The 26,061-nt window shown below is 45.6% G+C and overlaps 1 protein-coding gene across 4 annotated transcripts in view; it reads left to right on the plus strand.

The window, feature by feature from the left end:
* The first annotated feature begins 791 nt into the window (after nt 1-791).
* Nucleotides 792-26,061, plus strand: part of TRPV3 (transient receptor potential cation channel subfamily V member 3) — a 31,489-nt gene continuing 6,219 nt past the window's right edge. The window contains exons 1-15 of one of the 4 annotated variants that reach the window (XM_035139047.2): nt 792-1,040; nt 4,337-4,462; nt 6,331-6,441; nt 12,633-12,665; nt 13,631-13,738; nt 14,625-14,711; nt 15,643-15,800; nt 17,094-17,270; nt 18,275-18,415; nt 19,154-19,434; nt 20,368-20,544; nt 21,653-21,811; nt 23,818-23,919; nt 24,801-24,874; nt 25,619-25,784. In XM_035139047.2, coding sequence (XP_034994938.2) covers nt 4,341-4,462; nt 6,331-6,441; nt 12,633-12,665; nt 13,631-13,738; nt 14,625-14,711; nt 15,643-15,800; nt 17,094-17,270; nt 18,275-18,415; nt 19,154-19,434; nt 20,368-20,544; nt 21,653-21,811; nt 23,818-23,919; nt 24,801-24,874; nt 25,619-25,784 — 1,896 coding nt within the window. In that variant the 5' untranslated portion in view covers nt 792-1,040; nt 4,337-4,340. Of the gene's footprint in view, nt 1,041-4,336; nt 4,463-6,330; nt 6,442-12,632; nt 12,666-13,630; nt 13,739-14,624; nt 14,712-15,642; nt 15,801-17,093; nt 17,271-18,274; nt 18,416-19,153; nt 19,435-20,367; nt 20,545-21,652; nt 21,812-23,817; nt 23,920-24,800; nt 24,875-25,618; nt 25,785-26,061 lie in introns of those variants that run through there. The other 3 variants (XM_035139048.2, XM_035139049.2, XM_035139051.2) reach the window with 3 other exon arrangements.

The following is a 26,061-nucleotide window of genomic DNA, read 5'->3' on the forward strand; positions in this document are numbered from 1 at the left end:
AAGGGGCAACACTGGAAGTAGGACGTGAGCTCAGCAGCAAATCTCTCCCCATTTGTGATTCCCAGCACTTGGCATACAGAGGCATAGTGCCTCCAACCGTGGAAGGGGTAGCATAGCCATTGTGACTAGTAGCCACTGGCAGATGTGCCCTCTATTAATCTGTGTAACCCCATTTTTGAAGCATTGGTGGACATCGCTGCCTCTCGTGAGAGCAAATTCCATGGTTTTACGAAGTGCTTTCATCTGCCATGAATCTTCGAACCTTCCATTATGTCAGACGGCCCAAGGTTTAGTATTCTTGTCTCTTCAGCTCCCTCCTTTGTTTCCAAGCTTCAGGATCATGTGGGGATAACGATCCTGCCCTACCCTGCCAGGTTGTTGTGAGGATCAGTGTGCTACTGGCCACGAAACGCTTTCGACTTATTAAAATGCTCTCTGTCATTATTTGGACAGAAAACTAATTGTCTCTTGCCTGCACCTGAGGAATCGGACCGCAAGATAATTAGCTGCCTTTCTTCCACTGCAAATGGTTCCTGGGAGTCAATAAAAGAAGAAGGGGGCGGGGGGAGGATAAAGAAATCAAAATGATGAAAGCTCTCCGGATGGTTTTGAGATAATGTTCAGGTGTCCTTCCTTCGTCATCGTTATGACTCAACCTCTTTTGCATGGATAATTGGCGATGGTGGCGTCTTCCCCCAGCTCTGAGTAGCCAAGAAATTTGTGGTCTAGCAAGTTTGTCTCTTTTCGTAGCCAACCTGTGGATCCTGTGTAACTCAGCAGGGATTGAAAAGCACCTCAATGCTATACTTATCCAGGGAAACTGCACCCAAGTCAGACAAGGGATGTGTCTCTGCCTCATGTTTGGGGGATTTATTTTAAGCTACGAGAGACGGGATATTTATTTAGTCCTTTCGCACCTTTGAGGGATGTCACAACAGGAACCATAACAGCAACCAAGGATTCTTTTGGATTTTCCTCCCAGGTATTCTCTGGACCAGTTTTCTTCCTAACACTTGGCAGATGGGGATCCTTTAACCAAGGTGAGCCTTTGGGGTTGTGTCGTAAACATATTTGTTTTGAACAGATTATATCCTCTTAATGAGATTCTCTCCATTAGAAGAAAACAAAAGCTCAGAAGGCTCTTGAAGCGTTGCTAGATATGTTTTCGCTTCTCTCCCATTTATTTTTTAAAGCTTGTGGGGTCAAAAGTGACTGCTTGTTTTTTGCCATCAGTCTAATCTCCATTTCTCATTTGACATTCTAATTTGTTTTGAGGCTTTGTCTGGGAGTAGTGATGAGTTTTGTTGTAGTTCTTGACTTTGCTGTAAGCAGCTGAGTGTACATGAATGTGCTCAAGGGTCCTAAGGACCAAATAGTGAGACATGCACCACAAAAATCATCATCTATTAGATTCCCCACCTACCCTTCACCATTTAAAAACAGAACATTAAAACCTTTTTAAAATAAATTACAGTCAAGGGAACAGTGTGGCCCCATTCCCCCCCCTTTAAACACTCAGGTGTCAAAAGCCAGGGTAAAAAGTTAAATATGAAGAAGGCGGAGTGGGTGGGGGAATTAGATGTTGTTAAAAGATGTGAGATGAGCGAAAAGTGGATTGGGTGGGAAAAAAGAACTTTCGAAAATAATCAGAACTGATTTTTAAAAAAATCTTGGCAAGAATCCAGCCAGATTGTTTGCTTTCATGCATGCTAGCTCCATAGATGCTGCATTGTGTTTTATGGAAATCTAATTTGAACTGTCCTCTTAAAAGTAAAACCCCAAAGAATGCTCATGTACAAGCACCAGTGAGAAAGTGTGGGTGGGTGTGAAATAATTTGTGTTGTCCAGATATGGGGATATAGCAGCCTTGTTGGTTTTACTCATTCACTGGGGAAGAGTAGCGGATTAGCAGAATAAGGCAGCTTCCCACGTTCCTGTTTTAATCTACCCTTTATTCAAAACCATGAGGTCTAGAATCTTACCGTAAGTCTAGCAGGGGTTCCCAGACTGGTCTGTGAGCTTCATTCAGGCAGTCCATGGCAGGCCTGTGAAAATACAACTATAACTCATAAAGTGCATTGCAGTTGCAACAAATAGCTAGGGCTGCCCTATGCCCTGAATTTCCAGAACATGTCCTGGAATTCGCCTCCCAAAATGTCCTGGATTATTTTTCAGAAATCAGGCAAATGGCATGGAAAACCAGCAGTGGGGGTTGTTGTTGTTTAGTCGTTTAGTTGTGTCTGACTCTTCATGACCCCATGGACCAGAGCACGCCAGGCACTCCTGTCTTCCACTGCCTCCCGCAGTTTGGTCAAACTCATGTCTGTAGCTTCGAGAACACTGTCCAACCATCTCGTCCTCTGTTGTCTCCTGGGGGTTAAATCCTGCCCAAAAAATCCTTTAAAAAACCTTTAAAAACTCAACCATTTGGGGGCCTTCCTGAAAAAAAAAAGATCAACAACTTATTGAAATATAGCAACCCTACAAATAGCAGACAAATCATTAACTGCGGTCTGTGATCATTCAAGTGGTCTGTGAGGGAAAATGTTTGGGGACCACTGGTCTAGAGGAAGGGCTATAGCTCAAACTCGGGCATCCAGATGTTTTTGGCCTACGACTCCCATGATCCCTAGCTAGCAGGACCAGTGGTCAGGGATTATAGGAATCGTAGTCTCAAAACATCTGGAGGGCCAAGTTTCAGGGAGCATGCTTTAAATGATGGTCCTCATGTTGCCAGTGCCTGCCTTTAGTTAAAAACAAAGAAATATAATGCTGGGAAGGGGAAATGACTGCCCATGTCAAGAAGGGTGAGTATATTCATGTTTGTGGGGGGTTGCCGGGGGTAAAGGAAAAGGTAGATCCTTCTTCACTGAGTACAATAAGGTGCAATGTTCCTACAGACCCTCCAATTACATCAGTGGATCTTGGAAGAGGGATTGAATGGTGCTTGTGTAGGCTTGGCAAATTGGTTTCCAAGTTTCAAGCCCTCATGAGAGGTGGGGAAGTTGCTGAAAGAGGCTTCTGGATGTTGGGAACAGTTTCTGGGACACTGGGAGGCTGAATGTGTTGCTTTGGTTCTATACTGCTTGTGGTTCTACACTTGTGGTTCTTTAACTGATTCCTGCATTGCAGGGATTTGAACTATATAGCCCATGAGGTCCCTTCCAATTCTATGATTCTATACTTTTGAGAGTTGCTCACTCTGCTACATTTGCCAATGAACAATTGTTTAGAAAAGACAACCTAAATCTCTGGGATCCTCATAATCTCAGAGATGTTGACTTTGTAAAGCCACAGAGAGTTTCTCACAACCTGTGGGAATATGCAAAATTACTTGAGGCTAGGGGCGGGAGAGGAATTAAATTCTGTTCACACTGAAAGGCAAAGGTTCACACTTTGTGAAACAACGCACAAACTGAAATGCAAAGAGCCTTCGAAATCCACGTTTCTCTTGAATTTTGCACCACAGTTCTCCAGCCCAATTAAGTGTGTCCAAAGATGTACATACCGAGGCAATTAGTGCATAAAAATAACATTCAGAAAATACTTAATCGGGAAAAATATGAATATTAGGGAAAGTACATTTTGCATATTAGGAGAAATCTGCATTAAAATGCTGAATAGTTTTCACAAGGGTTTTTAAAAAGGAAAATTGCAAACTGGTGTGGAAATGCAGATAACTGAAGAATGGAAAGAAGAGAAGCTGAGAGAAGCTGAAATGGGAAATTTGCCCATAGCAACATATAGTAGAGGCCAAGAGGGTTGTTCAGCATCCTCAACATGTGCATTGACAGGGGTTGGACTAGATGAGCCTTTGGGTCCCTTCCTATTCCGTGACTCTGTGATTCCATATAGTGCTTCACAGCAGGGGTGGCTAAGCTGCAGGCGTCCCAGGGATAGTGAACTACAACTCCCCAGCGCCCCCTGACTGTGACGCCTTGTGCTGATGGGAGCTGTAGTCCAACAACGTCACTTAGGAACATAGGAAGATGGCTTATACTGAGTCAGACCATCTAGTTTAGTTCTGCCTACACCAACTGGCAGTGGCCCTCCAGGGTTTCAGGCAGGGGGCCTTTCCCCAGATCTACCTGGAGATGCCACTGGGGACTTGACCTGCGACCTCCTGCGTGCAAATCAAATGCTCTCCCACTGAGGCTCCTTTTAGGGCCACCTGTTTAGGCTGTTGGCATTAGGGAGGAACACAGGTGTTATGAGGTGTTATGAATACGCACTCACTCTTCGTGAGATCAAGCAATATATATGTATATCGCACTATATTAATGTAGGCTAATTCTGTATGAACAGCAAAGTTGACCCATGGGATCCTCTCTTCCAGGACAATGATCAGAGATAGCAAGGAGATGGCTCCTCTCATGGGCAGCAAGAAAGCAAATCCGCCAGGGACCCCGCCGACAGCTCCCCAAGAGAAAAAGGTGGTCGAAAACACGCTGAACAAGAAAAGGTAAGGAGCAGCATCAGGCAAAATGCTGCAAAGGCAGCCGATGGACGTCTTCGATATTTGTGTTGTTTGCATTTTTCAGACACATAATGGGCATCCGTTTGGTCCCTGTGAGAACAGGATGCTGGACTAGATGGGCCACTGGCCTGATCCAGCAGGCTGCTCTTATGAAAAAGGCAAGTCACGCTCTTTCCTTAAGCAGCTGGTCGCCTTCGTAAATTTGCACCCAAGCTTGTGCAGATCTAGGCTCCATCACTTAGAACAGAGCTTCCCAAACTTTTCATGTTGGTGACACACTTTTTAGACATGCATCATTTCATGACACAGTAATTCAGTTTTACTAGCAAACTGGAGGTTGAACTAATCCCTTTCCAGCCCCGGGAGGAGCATGGGGAGCATTCGTGCAACACACCTACATACAGCAGCCAACACACTAACGTGTTGCGACACACAGTTTGGAAAGTTCTGACTTAGAATCACAAGATGAATTGGCAATGCATTTCCAAGGACCTGTGTAATTTTTAGAGTTGAAGTTGCACAACTTTAAGAGTCTGAAATGCAGCCCTTGGGGGACTCTTGCTATATCACACCCCGTTCCCCATTCCATACCACTTCTTCCCCTAGCCACACCCCACACCCTCCTCTGGTGATTTTGACTAGCTAAAAATGTGTCCTTGAATTCTGATAATAATGCCTCTCGCCTGCTTGGGTGGAAGCATAGCTGCCAAGTTATCCCTTTTTTAAAGGGATTTTCCCTTATGCTGAATAGGCTTCCTCGCGAGAAAAGGGAAAACTTGGCAGCTATGGGTGGAAGTGTGTGTGTGTGTGTGTGTGTGAGAGAGAGAGAGAGAGAGAGAGAGACTAAAACTGTGAGGGCCCAGGTTTAAATCCATACTCAGACCCAAAGCTCACTGAGCAGGGCCGTCTCAAGCATGTCGGGCGCCCTGGCACCGTGGTGCGGAGATCGCTCTGGCACCCTCACCCTGGGGGGGGGTAGCTCATCGCACGGCGCCCCCCTGCCGCCCTGGCGCCCCACACCACCCAGCCTACCCCTAGAGCCAGCCCTGTCACTGAGTGATGGGACAAAATTTTTAATTCAGCTTAACCTACCTCACAGGGATGTTGTGAGGTTAAAGGGTGTGAAGCATCACAAATTCCTTGGAGGAAGTGTTATGGTATCAATGCAAACAACAGGAATGCTTTAAACTCTGCTGTCTGCCATGGATGCTTTAGTTGACATTCCTACACTGCAGGGGGTTAGACTAGATGACTCTTGGGGTCCCTGCCAACTCTATGAAAATATACGGTGCTGCCATTTTGGGTGGGAGTGCTGTGCTGAGTCCTTTTCTGTCCCCCCCAAAAAAAAACAAATGGGACACTGACACCCCCTGCTTGTTCCCCTGCTCCTGCTTCTGTAAGGGGGAAGGTGCACATTTTTCACATAATGGTGTCAGGATACAGGATATGTTGAATATGGCAGTGTTCTTCAGTCCCCAGATGTTGCTGGACTACAACTCCCATCACCCCTGACCACCAGCTAAGCTGGCTGGGGATGATAGGAGCTGTGGTCCAAACAACATCTGAGTTGGCCCCCACAACCACCAAACTGAAGAACGCTGAAATATAGTATGGATTTTGCATGAACTGGACACGCGGCTGCTGTTTCAAGTGACAAATCCATGGGTGGTGATGACAATGGCTTTCAAAATGTGCAAAGTTCCACGTTCAGAAGCAAAGGCCTATGAGACAGCTCCAGCCCACTGCTAGAGGGTGGTGGTGATGGGCATATAAACAAGCTGAACCATGGCAGAGTGACCGCCTGTAGTTAGGGCTTCTATGACACACTAACCTCAAAGGCCATTTTTTTTCAGCGGAAACAGTTCCACGCGCTCAGAGGTGACACGCCACACACTGAGGAACCCCACGAAGCCTGCGGAGGGGCAAGGCAGCCCTCGAAAGTTGACCAACCCAGTAGCTGCATGGTAAATGTTCTGTTTATTTATCACAAATATGAACCCCACCTGTCCTCTGAGGTGCATAAATGGAGTTTCTTTTTCAGCACACCCCAGTTATCGTCACAACAATCTAGTGAGGTAGGCTAGGTCAAGAGAGAGAGGGGAGGGAGGGAGAGACTGGACCATGGTCACTCAGGCCACATTCATGCCAGTTTAAACCATCACAGCTTCCCATGAAGAGCTGTAGAGAGTTGTTATCAGTGCTATTTTTCTAGAAAAAGAGGTGCCAGAACTCATCATGAGAGCTTGTTCTCCCTTGTTCTCTTATCATGGCAATGGCACTCAATTGAGAGGAGTCAGAACTGAGTTCCTGCTGGAAAAAAAAGCCCTGTTATTTTATGAGACCTCCCAAATCCCATAATTCTCTCTGAAGATGGATTGATAGTTAAACTGAGCTGGGAATGGTAGCTCTATGAAGGGAAAAGGAGTCTCATAACAACTCTCAGACCCTCGCAGCTCCCAAAATCATTTGGGGGAAGCTTTAAATCTATGGTGCCAAGGTGGTCCTTGAATCTCCGAAGTCTGACACAGTCTACGATGCCACATAAGCTTTCTGTAGCCATGATGGTTCTGTGATTCAAGAGGGCCTTCTGCACATGCTCAGAGTATTCTCCTTTTTTAAAAATCAGAGTTAACAAACTGGGTTTTTCGTCATTGTTTTCTGCGATGTATCAAGAATGCAGAAGCAGTTGTAAAGAAAGGAATGGCAGCTGAAGTAGAGGAGGGGAAGAAAAGAAATGTGGTTTGTGTGGTTCATAACTGAAGTTGTACACATGACAGCACAAAGCATGAGGGTGTAAGATGAGTGTATGTTCAGGGTCTAAAATTGCCTAGCTGCACCACTTGGTAGAGCACGTGACTTTCCAGGCGAAACGTTGGAACTTAAATCATTGGCATTGCCAGTTAAAAGGGATCTGCTGGTGGGTGATGAGAGAAACCCAATTTCTGCCCGACACCCTGGAAAGCAGCTGCCAGTCAGAGCAGGTGATAATGGGCTAGATGCAGAAATTGCTTGACCTAAACCGAAACCGAAACACAGCTGAAGGCTGCTTCCTGTGTTCCTGACATCCTTTGTTCTCTTCAGTTCTCCTTCCTTCCTTCCTTCCTTCCTTCCTTCCTTCCTTCCTTCCTTCCTTCCTTCCGTAAATTTGCATATAACTTCCCATTAAAAGGTTCCATAGTGATTTACAAGCCACAAAAAATAGATTTCACATGTTCAATTTTAAACAGATTTAATGTGTTTAAACAATCTGTTTAACAAGATTTATTGCATTCCATTTATGAATTGCTACATCTCTACCCCCACCTTGTCCTCCAAAGAGCTCTGGCTTACATGGTCCTTCCCCCTTCTTGTTTAATCCCCACAACAGCCCTGCGAAGTAAGTTCGGCAGAGATGCAGTGACTGGCTCAAGGTCGCCCAGTGAGCTTCATGGCTGAGTGGGGATTTAGACCCTGGTCTCCCAGGTCCTCATCGGACACCCTAGACACCACACCACAATAAGTAATATCATTGGCACTGCCCGAACACCCAAGAAAACAAAAGAAGTGTTTGGCTGGCATTGAAACAATGATGATGTTGGTGCCAGGCAGGCCTTCCTAGGAAGAGCATTCCCCAATCCATTCTGTTTAAATCTTGTTTAAAATTGAGACTGATGTCAAGATCCGGGAAACTCACATGCCTGCTCATGGTTTTGTTGATGTTGTAACTAGTCTTGAAATATGTCAAACAGACAAGATAAATGCTCTTCACCTCACTTCTAATCAACCACTCATATCCAGCTGTTAGGTTTAAGCCTCCCGCACCAGCCCCAGAAGGCGGGTGTAGCCAATACACTTTCCTGTCCTCCTGGTGAAAACGGGGTGCGGCCCAAAACATTCCTTTGGTGTAAGCAACAGTGACCACGTGAGCAGATTTAATTGCAAGGAATGCTCCTCTGTGCTCCATTTAATTACATGTCTCGCTGCTGCTGCTGCTGCTGCTGTTATCCATCAGGCACCGATGGGAGGGTTTCTAAATCCGGAGTTTTGCAGTGCTCTTGAAGTGGGGTGTTTTTATTCAATCCGACCCAATTCGAAGGTCCTGGGATTGCTTGCAGATTGGAATGATCAGGTGGCTTTAAAAGAGGATTAGACAAATTCACGGAGGATAGGTCATCAATGGCTACCAGCCACAATGGCTATGCTTTGCCTCAGTGGTCAAAGGCATCTGAATAGAAGCTGCTGGGAATTGGAGGCAGGAAGAGTTGCTGTTTTGTTCAGGTCCCGTGTGTGGGCTTCCCATTGAGGGCATCTGGCTGGCTACTGTGAGAACAGGATGCTGGACTGAGTGGCCTCCATAGCTGTCAAGTTCTCCCTTTTTTAAAGGGAAATTCCCTTATGCTGAATAGGCTTCCTCGCGAGAAAAGGGAAAACTTGGCAGCTATGGTGGCCTCTCTTTGCTCTGGTTCAGCACAGCCAGGCTCTTCTAAGGTTTTGATGCCTGAATAGATCAGTTGGTTAGAGTGTGGTGCTGTTAACAGGTTCGATCCCCATATGACACAGCTGCATATTCTTGCATTGCAGGGGTTGCACTAGATGACCCTCAGGGTCCCTTCCAACTCTGCAATTCTATGATGCTCCTGCCTCTTTTTTATGCTGTCTCTCTCGCACCCCTTTACTTGAATGTAACAGGTGGGTTGACTTAGCAAGCCCATTTTTGAACAGGGAAGAATAGCAACACGCCCAGGAGAGGTGTGATGTGTCATCAAAAGCTGAGGAGGTTGTGATTTGTGGCCAGGTACCTATGGATAGTGCCTCAGTCATTCCCAGAAGGATCTTCAGTCATTCATTTCCCGCTTCCTTGTATAACTAGTATCAGAGTCAGCCTGCACACAGGCAATTCAGCTTCCTCTGGCTATGCATGTAAGAAGCTGGCTTTATGCCTGAGCAGAGCAGAGCTACCTGCCACCTAGCTCAGTGTTGTGTATGCCAGGGTAGGGAGGCTGTGTGGTGTAGTGGTTAAGAGCGGTAGACTCCTAATCTGGGGAACCGGGTTCGCGTCTCTGCTCATGCAGCTGCTGGGTGACTTTGGGCTAGTCACACTTCTCTGAAGTCTCTCAGCCCCACCCACCTCACAGGGTGTCTGTTGTGGGAGAGGAAGGGAAAGGAGAATGTTAGCCGCTTTGAGACTCCTTCGGGTAGTGATAAAGCGGGATATCAAATCCAAACTCCTCCTCTTCTTCTTCTTCTTCTTCTTCTTCTTCTTCTTCTTCTTCTTCTTCTTCTTCTTCTTCTTCTTCTTCTTCTTCTTCTTCTTCTTCTTCTTCTTCTTCTTCTTCTTCTTCTTCTTCTTCTTCTTCCAGGTGTTGCCGGACTACAGTTCTCATAACCCCTGTCCATTGGGCATGCTGGCTGCTGGGAGCTGGAGTCCTATAACATCTGGAGCGCCACCAGTTTCTCTACACTGACTGGCAGTAGCAGCTGTCCAGGAATTACAGGCAGGGGTTTTGAACTGAACTTGCGGCTTCCTGCATGCAAAGCAGATGCTCAGCCACTGAGTTATGGCATGTCACGTGCGCTTTCAAAATTAATCTTTGCTAGAGAGTGCTCAGTCGGTAGAGCCTGAGACTCTTAATCTCAGGATCGTGGGTTTGAGCCCCATGTTGGGCAGAAGATTTCTGCATTGCAGTGGTTTCAGACTAGATGACCTCCGTGGTCCCTTCCAACTCTACAATTGTATGATATCTGCAGTATTTGGGGTCCTTTGCTGTACTTCTCCACATCTGCAAATTGCTGATTTAACTGCAAGTGATGGGCCAGAACCAAGGTGGGCAGGCTGTCCTCTGCTTGGCTTGCTTTAATTAAGTGGGATCCAGTGTCCTATGTATTTTGTGGCAGACTCCCTCATCTGCAGAGCCCCCTAAAATAGCTTTAAAAACCCTTCTTCAATCTTCAAACACTGTGGAAGACTTTTTGTGATTAGCTCCTCCTCCATGCTCACCAGGCCCCACCTCCACATGCTGAGTTATCAATCACAGCTAAGCTCAGACCTCTGCCCAATCAGATACCCTTCCATGCTCTAAGCAGGCTCCAACCTTTCATATGAAGCACTGCTCTTTGAGCTCCCAAGCTCCATGCCCCGACTCTCAGGATAAAGCCTTAAGGTGACCTGGCCTCCCCACCCTCACCTGTCAAACTCGGCAGGCCTTGAGCTAGTTATTTGCTCAGGGTATTCATTTGCATAGTGTGCTCAAAGGGCATTTCATTTGACAGAGTAACACAACAGCTGCAACAACAAAAACATCCCTGCCCTCAGGAGCCTACGGTCTAAATTTTGACAGTACACAACTGTATGTATATTCTGTGATTATATATATATACACACACACACACAGCGCTTGCTTCGGTTGTGATGGAACTCATCAGGTTGGAGTAGTCACCTCTTTTTTGGCTGCCAAAAGCAGCCACTATATGCTCACATCCAAGGCACTTTTATGAAGATATGTGCAGTGGTATCTCATTTTTTAGGACACACACACACACACACACACACACACACGAAAGGGGTGAAATACAATTCAAGATGCATTTAAAGTTGGCCCTGTTGAATTCTCACTTTCCGAAACACAGCTGTCCTTTGCAATTTCTCACTTTCCTTCCCAAACTAGGCTATTTTTGACACCTTGAGCACTAGAAACTTGCCCTTTCTTGGTTTGTTTTTTTTTTGCTAGTTGAGGGGCGGAGGAGATATCCACGGACAAATGGGAACCCTATTAAACCCCCAACTCTGGCTCCATACTAGCCTATCTTTGCCACCTTACTGACTAGGAACCTGAGGATACTGAGTCCAGTGGCAAACTTTACACACTCATGCAGGGCTTGAACAGAAGTAAACAACACTCAGGGCTGTTATCCTCATCCTGCTCCTAAGAATCGCTTTGCACAATGCACTGACATTTCTGCTTTCAATGGCTGCTATTGCCATTGCTTTTAAACTGATCTTAGCAAAATGTAAACAGCTCGTTCCACCCCACCTTGCCTCTCGGGGCTTTCCAAAAGCTGCTGTGCTACTGTTTTCTGGCAGGACACTGATGTTCCCTCAGCTTTCTCTCTCTCTCTCTCTCCTCTCCATCCCATCCCTCTGTTCTATAAACACCCACATTTGTGCGTGTGTTGTGTTTTGCTGTGTAAGCCTAGAGAAATGTGTCACACGCTGGCTTTGGAATCTGCCCACAGAGGCCCAGAGCGTGGGAATGTGGGGCGTGAGCTTCTCACCCTTGGAGACAAGGCACTAGATTCAGAGCAAAAGGGGAGAAATGGCTTCACCAGTTTGACCTGGAGGCAGTTCTCAGTTGACTGACTTCACAAGCTATACAGCTGATAGATTTGTTCCATTTCTAGATGGCGTTTCATCTCACCATTTTACAAATGTTTAATCTTTGTTTTTGCATTTATTACTGATGTTGTTAGCCATCATGGGCTATTTTTAGGAAGGTAGGGAGGGCATAGCATATACACTTCTATCCCACCTTTCCTTTAAGGGACTCAAAGTGGCACAGATGCTGTGCCTTTTTTATTCCCACAACAACCCTGTGAGGTAGGCTAGACTGAACAAGTGGAGATTTTGAGCATGGTTCAGATATGCTACCTTGGCTCATAAGATAGGCAGGTGCTTTCTCGCCCTGTTAAATTTATTACCCTGCTTTTCCTCCAAGGAGCTCAAGATGCTTGTTTCCCCTCCCCCCTCCCCTGTTCTATCCTCACAACAACCCTGCAATACAGTTTAAACTGAGTCAATGAACTGCCCCAAAGCCACCCAGAGCTCCCTGGCTGAGTATCCAGCACCCTAAACCACTATACCACACCGGCTCTTGCTAATTTTGGCCCCATTTGTCGCAGATTAACCACCCCCAAAAACTTCCTTAACCTCTAATGACAGCTGAAACACTGGGCTTGTGGCCTGTTTAGTACACCTGCTGCTTGCAGATATGCAGGTGGAGTTGGGGGGGGGTTTGCAAGCAGGCACATTCCACAGCCACACATGTTTCTAGTCCCCCGTTTTCCTTCTTGGCAGCCAGCTACGGGGGTGGGCGGGGGGTCAAACTTGTTTCTCGTTTGCTGGCCAGACTCAGAACCTGACTCTGTTTTTCCCCCTCCTCTTTTGGAAACCCCCTCTCAGGCAGATCACTGGTCTCATCCCCCTCTTTGGCTGGTAGGTATGACCCACATTCCAAACTGACCTCCTTAACAATTATTGCTAGCGTTTGTTTATTCAGTTATTGTATTCTCTCATACACACACAAATCCTTTGGCTTCTCTGAAAGATACCTATGTGGGTTATTATTATTTTTGGTCAAACACGGATTCAACAAGTGGTGCTGTTAGGTAATTTTACAGTATAATACTGGGGGCTGGGAGTGGGGAGACCTATTTAGAAGGTATTGTGCAATACTTCACTCTCTTAAAAATGCCAGCCCTCGTATGCTTGGGGGTCCTCTTGCTGAGCGGGGCCCTCGACTTCTGCCTGATAGCCTTGCCTGATTTTTTTATTTAGATGGAAGTGACGACATAAAGGGTTGAAAAGTGGGTGCTTAAATTTGCAACAAGCTCTCTAATTCAGGGTGGGAAACCCGTTTTAAGACCAAGGGCTACATTGCCTGCTAGCCAACATTCCGAAGGCCACTTGCCCGTGGTGGGCAGAGCCAGAGACAAAACTTGGTGGAGCAAGAGGTGCATTTTTCACCTTTATGTAGTAGGTTAGTTTCTACACACATGGAAACACCCCACACTCTATCCTTCATCCAGGCAAGCAAGAGGCATTATCAGAATTCAAGGACACATTTCCAGCTAGGCAAAAAACATTCGAGGAAGGTGTGAAGCAGGGCCAAAAGTCCATCTAGTGCAGCAGTCTGATTGGTCAACCAGTGGCCAACCAGATGCCTCCAGGAAGACCCCAAGGAGGGTACAAAGCCAACAGCCCTCCCCATGTTGTCAGCATTTCATAATTAGAGGTAGACTGCCCAGGGTGTGGAGGTCCCACATATATCTGCCATGCCCCAGTGCAGAGCTTTGCCCTCCTGGGAAATGAAACACATATGGACAGGGGGGTGGCTGCTAGGCCTGTCGCTCTCTGTTTTTGCCCTCCTACTAATAATAGCTTCGATCCAATGTATTCAGCAGTTCCCACTTTTTTCTCGAGATTGAAGCCTTCGACACCAATGTCACACCAAGCCGGACGTCACCTCCCGTCTTCTCAAAGCCAATGGACTCCAATATCCGCCCATGGTACGTACCAGATAATGGGCTTGCTTCCCTCACATTGCCAAGAAAAGGCACGGACGGGCTTCGGCGATGCTGCTCGCCAGAGCGAATGTAGCACAGCCCCCTGGCGAGCGTCACAAGCAAAAAGCCTTCTTCCCAGCTTTGAAGCCGCAGAGCTGGGAAGGGATCATCTTGTCACCCTTAGGAAAGAGAGGTGCGGTGGGGATGGGGAAGTTTGCTTGAGCTGTTGCTCTGAGGCTCAGCAGCAGGCCCACCTATCATCTACTCCACCATCCTAAGTGCCACATCGACAAGTGGGCAGGATTGCCCACCTGTCAGTCACATGACTTGCTGCGACAGGAGGAAGGGGTGGCCATCCGTTTTGCCCAGTATAAACATTTTTGTTACGGCACTCCTTGTCTAAAGGCTGCAAATTAAGTCTTAAAGGTAAAGGGACCCCTGACCATTAGGTCCAGTCGTGACCGACTCTGGGGTTGCGGCGCTCATCTCGCTTTATTGGCCAAGGGAGCCAGTGTACAGCTTCCAGGTCATGTGGCCAGCATGACTAAGCCGCTTCTGGCGAACCAGAGCAACACATGGAAACACCGTTTACCTTCCCGCTGTAGCAGTTCCTATTTATCTACTTGCATTTTGACGTGCTTTCGAACTGCTAGGTTGGCAGGAGCTGGGACCGAGCAACAGGAGCTCCATTGTGGGGATATGAACCGCCGACCTTCTGATCGGCAAGCCCTAGGCTCTGTGGTTTAACCCCTAAATTAAGTCTTAGTCGTGAATTATATTCATTCTAGATTCTTTTGTTTCCTTCTGACTGATTTTTCTGTGTAATTGCAGCTGATATTCTTCTGACTTTAATTTTCTTTTCTTCCCACACCCTCTTTTTTGCCTCCAGTGCATCTGCAAATTGCGAAGATATGGACTCCCCACAGTCCCTCCAAGATGACATGACTGAATATACCCCAAATGCAGACAGCTATTGGTGAGTGAACACACGTGATGCATTTCTGCACAGGAGTTGTCCATGGCTTCAGTGCTGACATGGGTTAGATTTACTGAGCTCTTCCTCTCCTTCCCGCTGGTGTGGTCTAAAAATCAAAGCCACCAGGCTAGATAACGATTTAGATGTGTCTTCAGGAATGATTGCCAATCAAATAAATTTTGCAGATGTTCCTAAAGATATTTAGATGCTTTTAACTGTTTTCAAGTGCTTTATATTTATATTTATCTTACTTTTAATCGTATTGCTTTACCACTTTGGTGTTTGCTGCCCTGGGCAACTCTGGAAGGGCAAGATGGAAATAAAACCACCACCTTCATCAAAAACAACATGCACAGCAAACAATTTAATAGAGAACAGGAACAAGATGAGGTCTGGTGGTGCAGACTTCACATTGAACCCTGGTTCACATTCTAAACCCAGGTTCTTGCTGAAGCTTGCTAAGTCCCTAACACCCCCTCATCAGGAAGGTTTTTGAAATACCGAGATCAGGGTGCATATAGCTGGGCAAATAGGAAATCATTTTAAACTTACCAAAGCTACAAGCAAAGCCCTTCACCCAAACATAGCGTGCATCTGAGTGTCTAGAACAGGCATCCCCAAACTTCTGCCCTCCAGATGTTTTGGACTACAATTCACATCATCCCTGACCATTGGTCCTGTTAGCTAGGGATCATGGGAGTTGTAGGCCAAAACATCTGGAGGGCCGCAGTTTGGGGATGCCTGGTCTAGAACATCTTGCACAAATTATCTTATCAGCGCTACAAGGTGGACCAGTATTATTATCTCACGTTGCAAATACAGGGCAGGCTTAAAGTAAGAGAGTTTGCAGCTGAAGAGAGATTTGAACTTCCCGGCTGTGCTGCAACCATGTCTCTGCTTCCATGCCAACATTTCCCTGCTTTTAATCCAGCACTAATTCATCTCAAAGCGCTCGGCAAAACAACCGTCGGAAAAAGTTGAAGAAGTATCTGTTTCGGGCAGTGTCAGAGGGCAGTATAGAAGAACTCCAGCACCTCCTTGCCGAAGTGAAGGATCGGTCCCATGCCTGCAGAAACCTGACAGTCCAAGGTATTCATAAATTAAATTAAAATTATACCCAGCCCTTCTTCCCAAAGGAGCCCAGAGTGCCAAACATATCAATAATAAGATGCAATTAAAACGTCTGAAAACAGTTTTGGAAAACAAGCCGCTAAAAACAGTTAAAGGCTTCTAAAAACCAAGACCTACTCTCACAGCTAATAATTTCTGGGTTGCTAGGAATAGTGTCTTTTGGCTATCGAATGGCTGGTGGCAGGGATGGCCGCTCCCTTGGGTGGCTCTAGAAGCGGATTAGACAAATTCATGGAAAAGGCTGCCAATGGCTACTAGCCGCAATGGTTAGGCTGTGCTTCTATGATCAGAGGCAGTAATGCTTCTGAATGCCAGTTCCTGGAAACCACAGGAGGGGAGAGGGCCCTCATGCTCGAATCCTGCTTGTGGGTTTCTCACAGGCATCCAGGTGGCCACAGTGAGAACAGGATGTTGGACTAGGTAGGCCATTGGCTTGATCCTGCTTTCGTTCTTCTGTTTTAGGTAAAGGTAAAAGGTAAAGGGATCCCTGACCATTAGGTCCAGTTGTGACCGACTCTGGGGTTGCGCGCTCATCTCGCATTATTGGCCGAGGGAGCCGACGTATAGCTTCCAGGTCATGTGGCCAGCATGACAAAGCCGCTTCTGGCGAACCAGAGCAGCACACGGAAACGCCGTTTACCTTCCCGCTGTAGCGGTTCCTATTTATCTACTTGCATTTTGAGGTGCTTTCGAACTGCTAGGTTGGCAGGAGCTGGGACCGAGCAATGGGAGCTCACCCTTTCACAGGGATTCGAACCGCTGACCTTCTGATCAGCAAGCCCTAGGCTCAGTGGTTTAACCCACAGCGCCACCTGGGTCCCTTCTTCTGTTTTAGATTCTCCCTAAAAGATAATAAGGAAGAAGACTAACACACCTCACTAGGGAGGGCGTTCCACAAATGGGGAGCCACCACTGGGAAGGCCCTGTCAAGGGTCACTGCCAACTGGGCACCCCCACCCAGTGGTGGTAGTTTAAAGGATGGTAGATTTTGCTCATACATTAGGGGAAACGTCTTAATGGCAAGAGCAGTTAATTAATAGAGAACTTAGTTACTTAGAGAAGCAGTGCACTTTATCTTGAAACAGAAGATGGGTAGCCATTTAGTGGAAATCCTTTGGATTTCCTGAACTGAGCAGGAAACCTACAATGGCCTCCCTCCAATGCTAGGATTCTATGTAAGCACTTGTTTATTATTATTATTATTATTATTATTATTATTATTATTATTATTATTATTATTATTATTGCCAGACTATCTGATGAAAAAAATGACCTCTTCTGACACAGGCAAGACATGCCTAATGAAAGCCTTGCTAAACATCAACGAGAACACAAAGGAAATTGTGAAAATACTTCTCTCATTTGCAGAAGAAAACCTGATCTTAGAAAGGCTCATCAATGCTGCCTACACAGAAGAGGCCTACAGAGGTACAGCGTTTGTGTTTTGCATTCAGACCTGAATAATATTGTGACGAGTATCTTAGCACTTATTCCCCTATGACATACTTGCTCCCCTCATCACACTATAACTTGGGACTATAACATACAATGCAACTGGATGTTGGGAGATTCGGGGTGGACAAAAGGAAGGACATGCTCACACAGTTAAACCGTGGAAATTGCTACTGGAAGAGACAGTGATGGCCACCAAAGAAGATTAGACAAGTTCATGAAGAATAGGGCTATCAATAGCTACTATCCAGGGTGGCTATGTTCTGCCTCCACCGTTGGAGACAGTATTGCTTCTGAATATCAGCTCAAAATATCCCCTAAGTGTGGACACCCTGATTTCAGGCTCTCCACAGGCATCTAGCTGGACACTGTGAAAACAGGATGCTGGGCTAGATTGGGTTTCTGACGTGTGCCAGCCGACCCTTCAGGACCCTTATGCTCTAATGCATACTATTAAGTGATGGGAGGAGGGAATGGATCAGGTTTATACTCAGAAAGATGTTTCCAATCTAAAAGGCAAGAGCAAATGCCATTTTAGCATGTTATAGCAAAAAGAAGACTAAATATCAGAGGGTAGGACACTAGGGTGACAAATTATGGAATTGCAGAATGAGAACCACAGAATTGTAAATTGGAAGGGGCTCAAAAGATCATCTAGTCCAGGGGTAGTCAACCTTTTTATACCTACCACCCACTAATGCATCTTTCTTGATGGTAAAATTTCCTTACTACCCCCCCCCCCAGTGCTCAATGGAAGGGGGATTCAGCTTGTGCTGTAGAACCCCCTACCGCCCACCTAGAATCCTGAAATGCCCACTAGCGGGCGGTGTGGACCAGGTTGGCAACCCCTGGTTCAGACCAAGCTCCTGCAATGCTCACAGCTACCCCTGGGTGGGCTTGAACCACCAACCTTCTGGTTTGCAACCAGACACACTGGCCCATTGCACCGTCTGAGGTACATGTGTTTCTTTGTTCTGCAGGGCAGACAGCTTTAAACATTGCCATTGAGAGACGGCAGTATGACATTACTCAGACCCTGATCGAGAAAGGAGCGGATGTGAATGCCCATGCACAAGGCATCTTCTTCAATCCTAAACACAAGCACGAAGGTTTTTATTTTGGTAAGCGAATGCAGGAGGCCAGCTGATGCAATGATGCCATGGGAACAGGGGTGAATTAATCTGATTTTGTTTTCCCTCAATTTAACAGTTTCCCAATCTTTAGTTCATTTCTCTACATTTCTCCTTAATAATTGCAAATTCTGAAAAGTCCTCGGGAAAATTCATCCGCACTTTTAGTGCAAATTTCTCCTAAGATACACAAACTGGTATTCAGTTTTGCCTGGTATCCACATGTTTTGATGTTTGCATCAGAAGGACTCCCATGTCCTCTTCCCCACATACAGATGGAGGAGAAATTGGCTTCATCTTGCAGCCAAATGCACACCTAGCCCACCAACACTTTTTGAAGCAGTATGTGAGTTGAAGCACACCTATCCTTTGAAATTTGCAATTCTCTGAATTTTGCAATGCAGTTTTCCAACAAAACAAAAGCTCATATATCTTGGGGGAAAGTGCATGTTAAAATGCATTTATTAGTAAAAACAACATAAAAACTCTGCATGAAATTGCTTGTAAAAATGTGTACATTAGGAGAAATTTGCACCGAAAGGCTGCTAAATTTTCACAATGACTATAAAAAATGAATAAATCACAATCTGGTGTGGAAATGTAGAGCATTGGAAAAATGAGAAACTAAGAACTAAGCCTCTGAAACTGACAGATCTGTACATCCCTAATACCATTAAAATAAAAATATAAAGAGCAGCAAACAAGTACAATGAAGCATTATTTCCTCAGGAGAGACACCCCTGGCGTTAGCTGCCTGCACAAACCAGCCAGACATTGTCGAGCTATTAATGAACAACAGCAAGACGGACATCACTTCCCAAGATTCGAGGGGGAACAATATACTCCATGCCTTGGTGACAGTCGCAGAAGACTTCAAGACGCAAAATGACTTTGTGAGGAAGATGTACGACACCATCCTCTTGAAAAGCAGAAACCGGGATTTGGAGACGATGAAGAATAAGGACGGTTTGACGCCTCTGCAGCTAGCTGCGAAAACCGGGAAGCTGGAGGTAAGCCTGACTTGGGAAGCAAAGGAGGGAAAAGGAGAACCTTGCAGGCAGCATATTATGAAGTGTTGGGAATATGTGGATGTTTTTGGGTAGACCAGGAAAACCTGTGGTCCTCGAGATGGTTTTGGATTCCATTAGCCCCTGCAGGCATGGCCAGTGGTCAGGAACGATGGAGTCCAGCAACATCTGGAGGTCCAGTGGTCAGGAACCTCAGGTACAGGGCCCAAATGTGGCCCATTGTCTGGCCCTCATAACCCTTTCCAGGCCACACCATTACCAGCACTGCTCCATGCCCTCCATGAATGCTTTTGTCTGGCTGGAGCATGTCCCTAAACTGCAATAAAATTTCTTGCTTGCTTACAAACAGGATGAGGAGATATGTGGTGTGTGTTTTCTGGCTCTGTGTGTGTGTGTGTGTGTGTGTGTGTGTGTGTGTGTCTTGTACGACTGGAATATAGCGCATCTAATGCTTTGCCCATTTTTGCCTCTCGTTCCTGCCTTCTATTGGCATGTGGCCCTCAGAAGGTTGCCTGCAACACAATGTGGTCTTCAGGCTGCGGTAGATTCTGGAGCAATTTTGGATTTCACTGGGTAGGAGCAACAGGAAGAGAGCCAAGTTTAATTTTTATTTGGTTGCAGCAACAGAGGGAGGTGGTACAGCAATAGGCTAGTTATGCAATGTATGTGGGAGCTTAGCAGCCACTGGCAGACTTAATGAATGTGGTAAGAGCACAGTATGCAAGATTAGATCTGAGCCAGGTCTCATAACTTAGTCCCATCAGCTGTTCCCCAGCAAATGGTAGACTGCCTCTGAATGTGGAGGTATCACATAGCCACCTGGACTAATGGTTGCTTATGATTATTTTTATTTTTATTTTTTAGTCAGTGGGGGACTTTTAACTCACTCACATTATCTCCTTTTTGGTCTTTTAGATTCTGAAATACATTCTCAGCAGAGAAATCAGAGACAAACCAAACAGAAGCCTTTCCAGGAAATTTACTGACTGGGCTTACGGACCCGTGCAGTCTTCCCTGTACGACTTGACAGAACTGGACACCACCTCAGAGAACTCCTTGCTGGATATTATTGTCTACAATACAAATATCGGGGTAAGTTCGTGCACCCTTTAAAAAAAGTGGTGATTTAGGAATCCTACATACCAACAGTGAGTTCACTTTTCTAAGAGTCAATCTATATTTAGCCAAAATGGCAAAAAAGAGGATGGTAACATCAGACGTGGGGCAGGGAGGAGCTCCAAACTTTGCAGATAAACACTTTTTTTGCAGGGGGGGGGGGACTCCTGCAGGGGAGAAACTCAAAATTAGTCCAAGAACAACTGGACATGCCCATTTGCCATGGAATCCTGAGCATCTGCTAGGGCTGTGGCTGTGGCAGGTGCAAGGATAGAAAATGGGGAGTGGATGGAATGGAGTATCCCAGAATGGACACTGCTGACTGACTGGCTGGCTGGATTCTTGCAAAGTGGGGTTTTTTGGGGGGGGATTACATGGAACAATACAGTTAAAACAAATCTCTCTGTCACACACACACATCCAAACACTTCTAACTAGAGCTCACACTTTCTTTTACCTGGAAAAGTTCAACATAAATAAAATAAATCAGCCTTTCCTATTCATTCACCAACATAGCTTGTTTCTAGGACACATCAACATTAGCCATCCTCAGAGTAGACCCATTGGAATTGATGGACATAACTAATTTAGGTCCCTTAATTTTAATGGGACTACTCTGAGTGATCCTTAGCTGGATACAGCTCACAGCGTTAACCCACCATCATATATCACATTGTTAAAATTAAGCCGGTCCTTAAGGCCTGCAGACACCTGGGTTCAAGTCTTCACCCAGCACACCGGTTGACTTTGGGCCAGTCACAGTCTTAATCTGCCTCACAAATTGGGTGTGAGAGCAAAATGATGGGGAAGCGGGAAACATGTATGGCATCTTTGAGGTAGGAAAAACAACATATAAAAGAAAGGAATAGCTACAATAAAATAGGCTTTAGCTGATTAATCTACCCATTGAACACTTTCAGTTCTGCTCCAGGCAAGGCTCTGCTGGGATTAACTCCTTGTGTAACTGCAGGCTCGACATCTTCAACCATCTGTTTCCAAGCACCAAAGAGCTCATTATTTTATTCCCTATCTGGTCACGATGACACCCCCCCCCCCGGGGACTGACCTCTCTTGTCTTCTGCAGAATCGCCATGAAATGTTGGCGTTGGAACCTCTGCATTCCCTCCTGCGCATGAAGTGGAAAAGGTTTGCCAGACACATGTTCTTCATCTCTTGCTGTTTATACTTCATCTACAATGTGTTGCTGACGTTGATATCGTACTACAGGCCTCAAGCAGAAAAGGTAAGATGGGGCTCCCCTCCAAAAAAACGCCCCAATGCTTCTCCTGCTTTGCTTTGTAAAATAGGTAGCTGTTACATATGCAGTGGTTGCCACCAGCTTGGATGGCTTTAAAAGAGGGTTAGATAAATTCATAGAGGAGGGAGCTACGTATCAGTGGCTACTAGCCACAATGGCAGCCGTCCACCTCCATTGCTGGAGGCAGTAAATGCCTCTGAATGCGTCACCAATGGGAAGCGTTGCATTCAGGTCCTGCATGTGGGCTTCCCCTTTGGGGCAACTGGTTGGCCACTGTGAGAGCAAGATGCTGGACTGGATTGGGTCCCCTTTGGCCTGATCCAGCAGCCAGAGTCTTCTGATGTCCTAAAAGCTTTGAGTGAAGATTTTGCGCTTCAGTGCTAGACATTTTTACGGGCCCAAGGTGTGCTTGTCTCAGTGCTATGCCTATGTCAGCACCTGCTGCAAAAGAGGCTTTTTTTTGTTTTTCTACCTCATTCACAGGGCACTTTAGATTGTACTGTATTTATATTGTTGTGTGCAGGGTTACTGTTGTTGTTATTTATGAATTGCCTTGTGCAGGTGTCCCAAGGTAATATACAAAATACAACAGAACAAGGATTTAAAAACAAGCGGACACCCGTGGAAGAAACTTTTCCATTCAGTGTTGGGGAAGCTGGTTGGAACAAAAATGCCCTCAGTTGTTTCTGGAAAGTGCAGGTGTGGACACTCATCATATCTCGATGGGGATGCTGTTCCGCAGAACAGGGGCAACGCAAAAAGCTCTGTTCTGAGTGATCTTTGCAGTGGGCTTCCAAGATCTTTGAAACTTGAAGGAGAAACTCTCCTGCTGAGTGATGGTTGGATGGCACCTTGTATGCCTCCTTCCGGCAACTCCTGCAGCCCAGCTGGTGCCCAAAGTCTTGCTCTGTTTTCCTTTGACCACATCAGTGAGGCTGAGAGTGGGGGGTCTTATTTTGTGGGCAGCCCAGGACCTCCATATACACTGCCCAAGCTTGTGCCTTGAGAAAGTCACTTTGGTGCTGCTAACACAGCAGTTTGACTTCACTCCCAGAGGGGTACTTCATTGTCTCTTGAGACAGACAGATTTTTATTATTGTTGTTGTTTAGTCGTTTAGTCACATCCGACTCTTCATGACCCCGTGGACCAAAGCACACCAGGCACTCCTGTCTTCCACTGCCTCCCACAGTTTGGTCAAATTCATGTTGGTAGCTTCGAGAACACTGTCCAACCATCTCGTCCTCTGTCGCCCCCTTCTCCTTGTGCCCTCCATCTTTCCCAACATCAGGGTCTTTACCAGGGAGTCTTCTCTTCTCATGAGGTGGCCAAAGTATTGGAGCCTCAGCTTCAGGATCTGTCCTTCCAGTGAGCACTCAGGGCTGATTTCCTGAAGAATGGATAGGTTTGATCTTCTTGTAGTCCACGGGACTCTCAAGAGTCTCCTCCAGCACCATAATTCAAAAGCATCAATTCTTCGGCGATCAGCCTTCTTTATGGTCCAGCTCTCACTTCCATACATCACTATTGGGAAAACCATAGCTTTAACTATATGGACCTTTGTCGGCAAGGTGATGTCTCTGCTTTTTAAGATGCTGTCTAGGTTTGTCATTGCTTTTCTCCCAAGAAGCAGGTGTCTTTTAATTTCGTGACTGCTGTCACCATCTGCAATGATCATGGAGACAGACAGATACCAACAACATAAATAAAGGGGATTAGTTGAGCTTACTTCATCATTGTAAGGGGGAGTCATGTTTGCTTTCCATTCCATTAAGCGTTTCTCCAGCACTCTGAAGCCTTCCCAGCTGCCCACACTTCCTAGTCTGAAAAGGCACCATGACCGCTTTCCCTATCTCAACTTTATGACATCATATGCACCACAACTTGTTGGAAAACTAGTTTGAAAATTGGGATGTTAAATAATAGATATAGATCCAATCCTGGGATCATCCTGAATTTGTCTCTCTTTCTCTCACCTCTGTCTTGTTTTCAGGCTCCACCATATCCTCTGAGTTTGACTGATGACCTCAGCTGGCTCCAGCTGACAGGGCAAGTGACGGTGATGCTGGGGGCCATATTTATAGCAATTAAAGAGGTGAGATTCCATTGTTGTTGTTGTTGGTTTGTTTTTTAATGTAAAATCAAAAGTACAAACAATCAAAATGATGAAACATAGGAGCAGTACAGAGGTTGTATTTTCCATATATATATATATATATATATATATATATATATATATATATATATGCAGCAAAATACATCATGGTAGCCAAATTGTGTCATTTGGGGAAAGAGTTTTGTATATCTGGATCTGACACTTTAGAAACTAAAGCCAGTGTTAAAATATTCTAGGTCCTCTTTATCCTTAGAAATTTGTGAGTTATTTTCTCTGTAATAGCCAGAGTCCACATATTCTTGTACCACAAGAGTTCTATGTTCTGTAGTGTCTTCGATTTCTGGGCCAAATAAGTTGTTGCGAAACTTTCAATGTGCTCTCTCTCTCATTCAGTCCAACCCAAGACATTTTGCTGCCTGATGCACAGCTCAAAGGGCATACTTCCTCCTTTAGGACCAACACTTTTAAAAGTCTTGCTGCCCCATTCAGGCTGTGATCCTTAGCCGCCTGCTCAGAAGTACACCCTGCTGAACTTGATGAGATTTACTTCTGAATATATATGTACAGGGCTGTGCTAATTCTTGCCTTCCTCTGTTAGGTTGTGTAGTGCAACTGGGGCCGGCCCTACCATTGTCTTTGTAAACTGCTGTGTGTTTGTGTCCGTTTATTGATATATCCTAAAAGTAAAATGAATGGCTTTGGAAGGAGAGACTTGTGGCCCTCCAGATGTTGCTAGGCTACAACTCGCATTGTTCCTGGCTGCTCCTTATGCTTGTAACTGATGCATTAGTCCATCCCTACTTGCTGCTTCATGTGTTTGTGTGTTTTGTTAATTTACTCCTGGCTATTTCTGCCTGCAGAGCGTAGCTATCTTCCTGCTCAGACCTTCAGATCTCCAATCAATCCTATCTGACGCTTGGTTCCATTTCGCATTGTAAGTCATGCATAAGAATGCAAACGATTACAGCTCTGAAATAACACCCAGTCTTTCTCCACTAAGTGGTTCATGGGCAATGCCTCTCCTTAACTATGCCCTTAACTCCTTTCTAATCTCTCTGCCAGCTCTTCATGTGATTTAGACATATAAATGTATATGCTATTTAAGGTCAAATGCGTTCCTGATGCCAGGGCGGCTTTTAAGATGCTTAATACTAGCATCTTAAAAGGCTGTGCTGTAATTATGAATGGGAGAGAAATTCGATTCAGTTTGCCTCGAAAGGCCATCCTACCGAATTCATGCTTTCTGACACAGTATGCAATCTGAAGCACAGCCACCCTCTGAAATCCTCACTCCTCCAGATTTCCCAATGCAGTTCTTCAGCCAAGGATTGTGTGCAAAAATGCAAATACTAGGAAAAAATGAGCAGAAAAAAGCATGTGTTGGAGAAAACACATGCTTGCATGTGTTTGAATTGCATGAATTGCATGCAAAAATGTGTCTATTTCAGGAAATTTGCACTAAAATGCAGATGGATTTCCATGTGGACTTTACAATATGATAATCACAATGTAGAAATGCAGAGAATTAATTTTAGAATGGAAAATTAGAAACTGAAATTGACAAATGCCCCCATCCCTAGGAATTGTAATATGCCCACGTCAATAAAGTCTCTACCTGATTCTTAATTGTCCAGTTTTCCTGACAAATGCAACTTTTCCCCCTGTTGTGTCTTGACAGTTTTATACAAGCAGTGTTGGTTGTCTTCTCTGTCTGCTTGTACTTCTTCTCCTACAAAGAACACCTTGCGTGCCTCGTCTTGGCCATGTCTTTAGGGTGGGCCAACATGCTGTATTTCACTCGGGGTCTGCAGTCCATGGGAATCTACAGTGTGATGATCCAGCAGGCAAGTATGCACTTCCAAGTTCCGTTCTGTATTTGATTGTGGCTGTCTGTCCATCATCTCCAGAACCCTGGTCTCAAAAGTGCTCGCCCTTCAGAAGGGCAGCTCCATTGCTGCATGTCCTTATTGTTACTTTTTGTAATAAGGAACTTGGCTATAGCCTTGGCTCTTCTAATGCCCATTTCCCCTTCTTTTGAAACAAAGTGGCTTGTCTTTGAGGGAAGTGCAAGAGCAGCTCCTGCTCTGCATGCAGAAGTTCAATCCCTGGCATCTCCAGGCA

Source organism: Zootoca vivipara, chromosome 15, assembly GCF_963506605.1.
Source record: "Zootoca vivipara chromosome 15, rZooViv1.1, whole genome shotgun sequence".
Classification (NCBI taxonomy): domain Eukaryota; kingdom Metazoa; phylum Chordata; class Lepidosauria; order Squamata; family Lacertidae; genus Zootoca; species Zootoca vivipara.